The 10,157-nt window shown below is 26.8% G+C and overlaps 1 protein-coding gene across 2 annotated transcripts; it reads left to right on the plus strand.

The window, feature by feature from the left end:
- The first annotated feature begins 1,854 nt into the window (after positions 1-1,854).
- Positions 1,855-4,608, plus strand: LOC111687163 (adenine phosphoribosyltransferase). 2 transcript variants are annotated; one of them, XM_046951980.1, is made up of 4 exons: positions 1,855-1,869; positions 1,989-2,213; positions 2,282-2,519; positions 4,233-4,608. In XM_046951980.1, exons 2-4 carry the CDS (start codon positions 2,131-2,133, stop codon positions 4,446-4,448), a joined length of 537 nt encoding a protein of 178 aa, XP_046807936.1. In that variant the 5' UTR covers positions 1,855-1,869; positions 1,989-2,130; the 3' UTR covers positions 4,449-4,608. The 2 variants fall into 2 exon arrangements, with proteins under 2 accessions (XP_046807936.1, XP_023305350.1); XM_023449582.2 differs by lacking the exon at positions 1,855-1,869 and having other exon boundaries at positions 1,898-2,213.
- The last annotated feature ends 5,549 nt before the right edge of the window (positions 4,609-10,157 follow it).

Consider the following 10,157-nt stretch of genomic DNA (forward strand, 5'->3'; position numbering starts at 1 on the left):
TTATTGTTATATGATCTTATTCTATTTACGAATTTTTACCTTGTTTTGTTTTTTCTTGTTTTTGTGGTAATATTTTTCTAACGTTCTTTCTAAGATCATTTAATTTTTTTCTTACTTTTTATATATGTGATCATAAAAACATACGTTTAGCACCTGTCTTAATGAATTGTATTGTGTTTGTTTATTTTTCAGCATAGGTACGTGTGTATGTGTTTAATTTAAATTTTTTTAAAGATTTTGTTTTACTTAACGTTTTGTTTGATCATTATGATTTTTCTTGTGATTTAATCATTAATTTTTTTTGTTATTTATCATCAACTTCTTGAGATAGATCTTTTTTAATTTATATAAGTGTATGATTTGTTATGGTTCTTGATACTAAAAGCTGCTGGTTTTAAACGGAAATTTGATAAGAAATTCAATATTTGATCAACGTTGTAGCTTCCACTTATTTAATATTTTTTTATTAAATTGTTTTTAAAAATGCATGAAATTACTTACTAAATTTACAAAAAATTGCTATACAATTTCTTATTTATCACACGTAGAAAACCAAAATAATTAAACATCTCGTTTTGTGATTCCAAAAAGTAGATTCCTTATAAAACTGGTAATATTTTGAGCTATTGTATTGACTGAAGAAGAGGTTATAGTCTGAATTAATTTGCTGAATATAGTCCAGACTATAGTCCGGAATCCAGTTAATAATATTAACATATTAAAGTCAAACCACATATATGGACTAATCTGTAGTTAAAAGTAAAGTTTAGACTCAACAGAAAAGTCAATAGCCTACTAATCAGAAGGCTATTCTATAGAGTAGTCCACCAACAAGACTAGTTAATAGTCGAATATAGATTAGACTTTGAATAAGAACCAAACCACGACTATAAACTGAATTATAGTAAAGACTACCGAGTAGACTGCAGACAAGTTTACGGACTGGACTGTAGTCAAGACTAAAGACATGACAGTAGTCATGACTATAGACAATAGAGTAGTCAAAACTACGGGCTTAACTAAGGTCAGGGCTACATAACGGACTAACTAACTAACTAACTTACCAACTAATTTACTAATTAACTTACTAACTTACTATCCAGCTAACTAACTAACTTACCAACTAATTTACTAACTAACTAACTCACTAACTAACTTACTAACTAACTATCCAGCTAACTAACTAACTAACTAAATAACTAAATAACTATCTAACTAACTAACTAACTAACTAACTAACTAACTAACTAACGAACTAACGAACTAACGAACTAACTAACTTACTAACTAACTAACTAACTAACTAACTAACTAAATAAATAACTAACTAACTAACTAACTAACTAACTAACTAACTAACTAACTAACTATCTAACTAACTAACTAACTAACTAACTAACTAACTAACTAACTAACCAACTAACTAACTAACTAACTAACTAATTAATTAACTAAATAACTATCCAACTAACTAAATAACTTCCCAGCTAATTAAATAACTAACAACTAACTAACTACCTAACTAACTAACTAACTAACTAACTAACTAACTAACTAACTAACTAACTAATTAACTTACTAACTATTTAACTAATTAACTAACAGTACAAAATATATTTACTTGGTAATACAAGGGTTAAAAACACTAAATAAAGTAACGCACAATCAACAAAACTTTTTAAACGTAATATATAAAAGCTTTATGAAAGCTCTTTTTAGACATTTATAAAGTATCTAAAAGATAGCAGCTGACTGAAGAACACAGCTGTTGAACTGTCAAAAACGGCTGTTGTTATCAGCACTTTTATAAACTAACCATGTGTGTTCCAACTAAACACACAAACATATATCTATTAATTTGGTAGCATTGTACATACATATATAGTATAGACATTCATATAGAATTTTGTACATAAAAAGACATAAAATTTTAAATTAAAAATAAATGTTGTAAATATTAAATATTTCATCTATTATCTCGTTATCAGTATTCTGTTCCCCATAAGTACGCACCATCCGAATTGATTTAAGATTTTAAATCAGTTCATAGAGACATCATTAAGGCACCAGAATTGAATATTTAACCAGTAGTAACCAAAGAGCAACCATAACAACCAAATATTTAACAAAATGAATACTCAACAAAAATTGGATTATATTAATCAACATATTGGAGTTCATCCCGATTTTCCTAAAAAGGGCATTGTATTCCGGTAAGTGTTTTAAATAAAATTACTTTTTTAATTTCTTTTGAAAAATTGTGTTATTTCTTGTTTTCTAGTGATATTTTTGGAGCCTTAACTGATGGTCAAACTTGTAAATATCTTAAAGAAGTTTTATTGGAACATGTACGCACTGAACATCCCGATGTGGATATTATTGTCGGTTTAGAATCACGTGGTTTTCTATTTAATCTGATGCTGGCATCAGAACTGGGAATTGGTTGTGCTCCCATACGCAAGAAGGGCAAATTGCCGGGAAAATGTGTATCAGTTGAATATACTTTGGAATATGGTTCGGTGAGTTGATTTTGTTAAAAAAGAAAATTTGTCGTAATTTTTTTATTAAAAGAAAATTGACATAAATTTTCTATAAAAAGGAAATTTATCGTAAATTTAAGAAAATGAATATTTATTGTTAATTTTCTATAAAAGAAAATTTATTGTAAATTGTTCATAAAAAATATCGTAAATTTTCTGTAAAATGGAAATTTGTAGTAAATTTTCTAAAAAAAAACGGAATTTTGTCGTAAAATTTCTATAATATGAAAATTTGTCGCAAAATTTCTATAAAAAGGAAAATTTATCTAAAACTTTCTAAAGAAAAAATTATTTATCGTAAAATTTCCATTAAAGGAAAATTTATTGTAAGTTTTATATGAAAAGAAATGTTATCATAAATTTTCTAATAAAGGAAAATGTTTTATCGTAAATTTAAAATCATAAAATTAAAATTTATCGTAAATTTTCTATAGAATGAAAATATATCGTAAATTTTTTATAAAAAGAAAATTTACCGCAAATTTTCTATAAAAAGATAACTTATCGTAAATTTTCTATGTAAAGAAAATTAATAGTAAATTTTCTATAACAAGAAAATTATCTTAAATTTTCTCTGAAAAAAATGTATCATCACTTTTTTTATAAAAAAGAATTTATCGAAATTTTTATATAAAAAGCAAATTCACAGTAAATTTTCGATAAAAAGATAATTTATCGAAAATTCTCTATAAGTAGAACATGTTTCATATGTTTTCTATAAAAATAAAATTTATCGTAAATTTTTTATAAAAAAAATTATCGTAAATTTTCTATAAAAAGAAAATTTATCGTATAGTTTCTATAGAAAGACACATTTTCTTTTAATTAAAATTTTCTATTAAAAGAAAATGTATCTCAAATTTTCCATAGAAAAAAATTATCGTAAATTTTCCGTAGAAAGAAAATTATCGTAAATTTTCTATAAAAAAAAATTAATGAAAATTTTTATAAAAAAAATGAAAATTTTTATTAAATAAATTATCGTTATTTTTTTCTAAAGAATCGTAAATTATTTATAGAAGGAAAATTAATCGTTAACTTTCTAAAAAATTAAAATTGATCGTAAATTTTCTATAAAATTAATATTTATCGTAAATTTTTTATGAAATTAAAATTAATCGTAAATTTAAATCTATCGTAAATTTTCTATAAAAATAAAATTTATCTTAAATTTTCTATTAAAAAATATCGTAAATTTGCTTTGAAAGAAAATTTATCGTAAATTTTTTATAAAAAGAAAATGTATTGTAAATTTTCCATAAAAAAATATTGTAAATTTTCTATAGAAAAAATTTACGTAATTTTTGTAAAAGAAAGAAAATATATCTGTAGAAAGGAACTTGATCCTAAATTTTCTATAGAAAAAAAATTATTGTAATTCTATAGAATTTAAATTTATCGTAAATTTTCTATAAAATTAAAATTTCTATTAAAAAATTATCGTAAATTTTTTATTAAAAAAAATATCGTAAATTTGTTTTGAAAGAAAATTTATAGTATATTTTATATAAAATAAATTACCGTAAATTTTTTTAAAATAAATTTTATCGTAAATTTTCTATAGAATAAATTTAACGTAAATTTTCTATAAAAAGAATATGTTTCGTATGTTTTCTATAAAAATAAAATTAATCGTTTAATTAGCTATAAAAATAAAATTTGTTGAAATTTTGTTTCTTTTTTCACATTCAGGACATTTTCGAAATGCAAACCGATGCCATAAAACCCGGACAAAAGGTACTTATCATTGATGATCTATTAGCTACCGGTGGTTCATTGGAGGCAGCTGTTAAACTAGTACGCAAAGCAGGCGGTGAAGTTGTAAAGTGTTTGGTTGTTATGGAATTGGAATTTTTAGAGGGACGCAAAAAAGTCGATAGCAAAGTACATTCCCTCCTAAAATACTAAAACACGCAAAACAAAAAACTAAGCACAGTTTAATTTTAAAACGCAATAGAAGACAAATACAAATGTATACCTGAAGCAATGAATGCATTTAAAAGTTTTTAAAAAAAAATATATTTTTGTGTAAAATATTTTTTTAAATAAACAAATGTGTGTAAATAAATATTTGTGTCTTGGAATTTATTTAGGTAACGTTTAGTCATTTAAAACTTAATTTGGAATCTAAATATTAGATAGAGAGGAACAATTATTTTCAACAGATTTGAAAATAAAAATAATTTTACTAACATTTTTCCATTAGTTTAAAAATACGCTCAATACCTACCTATGGCATATTTTTATTTATTTGTGATTGAAATAAATTAAAAGTAAATATGTATGTCAATTAAATTCTAAATTATATGTCGAAATGAATGAAATTTATTGTCAATCATACTTATTATTTAGTTTATAAAAAATTAAATTTGTATATGTAAATAATTGTATGTTAACTTTTAATTTCTGAATGAAAAAATCTAAATTGATTTAATTTAAATACATGTATATGTATATCAAATATATTTGATTATCTGTCTATTTTTAAACAGATAACCTTTAGTAAAAGTCAATTGATATCAATATAATAATGAGTCATATAATTTGTGAACACTTAGTTGTTTATTTCGTATACAGATACATTAAAAGACGACTATTTCCAATCTACATATGTATTTGTATTTTAGTTCATTTGTTTAAATCATCTAAGATTTGGATTTGCCTAAGTTTAATCAAATACGAAGTTATAGTCAACCCTATTCTGCATTTCGATTACGTTTACGCAACGATCGAAAAAAGCTATTCGAACAAAAAACTGAATCGTAAGAAAAAGAAGAAGCAATTCCATTTCGTTTCAATGCTTTACGAACGTGTATATTCTGCGTTACGATCGTACCTATGTTTTTGTAAGTTGTTGTTTATGTGGCGGAGAGTCGAATCGAAGTGCAGAATACCAAAGTTGCCAAACGGAGAAAATTTCGATTCGAACTGAATTGCCGAATAGGGGCCAGTAAATCGGATAAATATCGCCTTATATGTATATAGCGGGGAGGGTATTATGCGTCTGTTTATAAAGTATGGAAATATTGGTCCTAAGTTCACTTTAAAGTAAACTAATCAACCTAGAATCAGCTACGTCCGTCGGTACGGTAACATTCAAATCAAACTGCAGATTGAATTTTTAGGGTTTTGCCCAAAGTCGAGCCCTATTGATTTTAGTTGAAATCGATCAATTATTTGATTCATCCTCCATATAACCAGACTCTCTAAATAGGTCTTTGAAATCCTTTGTTATATTAAACATACTAATATCTCTATATAAGTCTGAATAATTTTAACAATTTTTCCTAACAAAGGTCCCTTTAAAATAATAATAACAACGTTCTTAACTCACTTATACACGATGAAGTTTGCCATATATAATTGTTCTACAAACGAAAATCTTCTAATAACATTTTATAATGTTCGGTCCTTATTTTCCGCCTAGTGAAAACTTTAGAATCTTTAGCGACAACTAATCTTTTGAGACCTTTGCAATGTCATTTACACAAGAAGATAGGAAACATTATCTATGTCACTACAAATTCTTTAATTCTAATCTGTTTTATATCTGAGTTTGAAATTCTTTGGAAATCGCATGCACTTTGGCCCAAAGTCATGCACGTTTTTAGTTATAGGCCCCCAAAGATTTGGGGCCTCGGTGCCATTTTTGAAAAAAAGTGTTAGTTTTCTCATGCTCATATCTAGCAAACTATTCGGAGGAAATGTTGTTGCTCTTATCACAAAGAACCAAAATTGTGAACATATAAAGTCAAAAAAACGTTATCTTCATGATCAGAATCGAAAAATTTTAATTTCTCAATATATAAAGCAGAAACAATTTATATATTCTAGTTAGTTAAAGCGATAATACACGGTTGTTAGATCTTACAACGTTGTCAGTAAAATGTTCAGAAAATTTTATTTTGCAACGTTGTCATTTTTTGCATTACCGAAAATATTGCAAGATCTTACAACAGCCAACGTTGTAAGATCTAACAACCGTGCATACATAGCATTAGTTATTTATTATAGATCCATAAATGGTTCTCACATGGAGTCTTTCGATTAGATAGATTAAACAGCCATAGAACTCAATAATGCCTTTATTCCCCCAGTTGCAGTCTTACAATCTTTTTTCCCGTTATACACACAAGCGCTATCCATAGATATGGAAACATAATTGACTACTTATTAGACTAGTGACTGATCAGAAGTTCATTCGTTCCACCTTCCATAACTGATATCAACTGGACTACTTAAAAATAACATAAGAACAAACTACAGGTCGCAATTTTAAACATAATTCAACGAAATTTGATACATATTATTCAATTGTCCCAGGGACAAAGATCGGTACATTATTTCACCTAGCCCCATACAACTGAACCCCCCAATAGAGCTTGTAAACCTTGTGATCAAACTACAGGTTGCAATTTCGGAGATAATGCAATGAAATTTGGCACATGATCTTTTATGGAACCGTAGACAAAGTCTATTGAAAATAGTTAACATCGGTCGATTATTACACCTAGGCAACATATAACTGAACCCGAAAAATAGGGCTTTTAAGTTCATAATTACGTTTAATATACTCGTATCTCGACAAAAAACTGCAAAACCAAGATCTATACTAGCCTTGATGTCCCTGATGGACTTCATAATTATAGGGTCTCATTTGACCCTAGCCCCTATAAAAAGCCCCCATCAAAATTTTACATTAATATCAACAGTTTTATTAAACAATAAATGGCTTATGTATATCTGAGGCAAGGTGCAATTCAACTTAATTTGTATGTATATATGGTCTTGTTTTAATTCTAGTCAAATATTCGAATAATATTTCATTTAACACAAATCTGTCCATGGAATTCGATATTCGAACGATGAAATGTCCTATTAAATATAAGCCCTTTATAGATATATTTAACAGATTTTTTAAAAACTTTGGAAGCCAAAAAACTGTCAACATCAAAATGATATTTAACATCTCAAAAAGAGTTTGCGCGCTATCTTTCCTATAAATTGATGGCAACCCGATAAAATTTTGGCAATCTTATTTAGCTCTCCAATGTGCACAATGTCACTGAAATTATTTGTTGTATTTATTGTTCTTATTCTATAGCAAAGAATGTGTAGTATTGTGTACAACAATAATAAAACATTTTCCATTGTATTAACAAGTAGAGAATGCCAAGAGAGAACAATACCCCACTAAAGCAACAACAATAAATTGGGTGCACAAGCAGGCACAAGGGTGGAGGAGAAAAACATAAACAAATTGTTTTGGGGGTAGCAAGAGAGAGAGAGAGAGAGCGCAACATGAAAAGTTTACAACAACAAAAGCTATACAGGTATGGAAAATCGAAATTTCAAGTGACTACTAATTTATAACAATAAATGCTTTTTAAGTTTTAGAAATTTAGTAAACAAAACTAATTTTAAGGTAGATAATATAGACTATACACAAGATTATACTATAGTGCATGCTATAGACGACTATATACTATAGAATAGAATATAAGGTAGAATATGGACTTGACTTTAGACTGTACTACAGTCTAGACTAGATTATAGACTAGACTATAGACTACATTATAGACTATAGACTACATCTAGTCTATTATGGACTAGACTATAGACTAGACTATAGACTAGACTATAGACTAGACTATAGACTAGACTATAGACTAGACTATAGACTAGACTATAGACTAGACTATAGACTAGACTATAGACTAGACTATAGACTAGACTATAGACTATAGACTAGACTATAGACTAGACTATAGACTACACTATAGACTAAACGGTAGACTAGACTATAAAGTACCAAAAATGTCTTGGGAGCACAACGGTATTTTACGATATCAATGAAATAGTGAAAAATTGTTAACGTACTGAATTTTCCATGCCTGAAACAAAGTATGAAAAGCAGCAACTTGAGAAACTCATGTATGAAGACGACGAAGTACTCGAACTAGAGGCAAAAATATACCACCTATTGATTTAAATTTCATTGCGAGTAAAAACGCGAAACTAGACAGACACATACGTAAGGGCACATAACGTTTGTTAGGTTTTCGTGAAAAAAAAACTGAAGTGAAAAAATTATAATAATAAATAAAAAGTTTTTAGAAAAATAAGCAAATATGTGTGATTTCAAAACAAAAATAAGAATTTTTCATATTAAAAATAAATAAAATTGAAAACCTTAGCAAAAACTACGAGCTGTAAACAAAAGTTGAAAAAGGCAAAACTTATAAAAATAATTTATTTGTTAATTAGCAGCTGTTTGTTTAAGTTATTAAATATTTAAAGTAAAAAAATCAGTTGTTATTATTAATACCTCTAAATCAAATTCAAATAAATATAAACACAAATTTAAATTAAATAAAAAGTAAATTAAAGAAATAGTGCAAAAAATTATTTAAACAATTAAAAGATAACAAACAAAAGAAAGAAATTTTAGCAATTTTTCTTGTGGTTTTCGGGTTAGCACAGCCACACAGAGAAATTGCTAATAAAAACTGCAACAATTTTCTTCCTAATTTTAGAGATTTTAAAAACAATCTTTAAATTAGGAAGCAAAAGCAAAAAAATAAAAAAAAAATCAATAAAATAATTTCAACAACAACTGTTTCTTATAAAAATGTTTCATTATTATGTATTTGTTGGCCAGAAATAAAGTAAAAACAAAACAAACAACATTAATAATCCTTCCTGCTACAAAAAATTTACTACATTTTGACGCATATCCTCGAAAAAAAGAGTTTTTTAACCTAAAACAATAAAAAATATACTAAATGAATGTTTTTACTCCAACCCCTTTATTTTCTAGACATAAACACACAAACTCACACGAAAATTTATTTGTTTATTATTTGAGACTTAAGTTAAAGTTTTATTTATTTTTCTGGCTTTTGTTCGTGTTTTAACTATTTTCATATTTCGTGCAAAACATTTCTATGAATTCATACAAATTTGTTTTACTTCCGTTTCCGCTGTCCCCGTTTTCATTCCTTTACACACAGACAATAAAGCAGCAGGAATATCTACTGTGATTTGCAACAACAATGTCATTTGTTCATCTAACTACAACACAAAACTATAAAATAGTATAATACAGCTAACGAACGTAATTTTTAATTGTTAAAAACAAAAACTATTTGACAACAAGTCCCTAAGGATCGTAAATATATTCATATTTATATACAGTAAGGATTTTGTTGTCAAATACCAAGCAGACAGCAATTAGCAAATATAGGACATTTTGAACCATATGGGAAAATGTTAACATCTTAGTCATCGGCACCGAATTTGTGAAAAAAGTTTAGTGGAAAACAAATTGATATTTTTATAATATGTATGTATTTCATATAAAAAAATGACGTAATACTAAAAAATGTCTAAAATAGGTTTAAAGATAGTCTAGTTATTAAGAAATCAATCCCAATCGAATAACGGTCGACACCGAGTTCGAAATTATATCCAAATTTTACTCCCGTTACAAAGATTGATTGGTGGTCAAAGAACATAAGTTTCTATGGCCAATAACACAGGCCAACAAAATTTAAAACCGTCCAAACCCAGTGCCAAATACGAATCTAAAAATTCCTCTATCACATCTGGTTTTTG

Source organism: Lucilia cuprina, chromosome 5, assembly GCF_022045245.1.
Source record: "Lucilia cuprina isolate Lc7/37 chromosome 5, ASM2204524v1, whole genome shotgun sequence".
Lineage (NCBI taxonomy): Eukaryota > Metazoa > Arthropoda > Insecta > Diptera > Calliphoridae > Lucilia > Lucilia cuprina.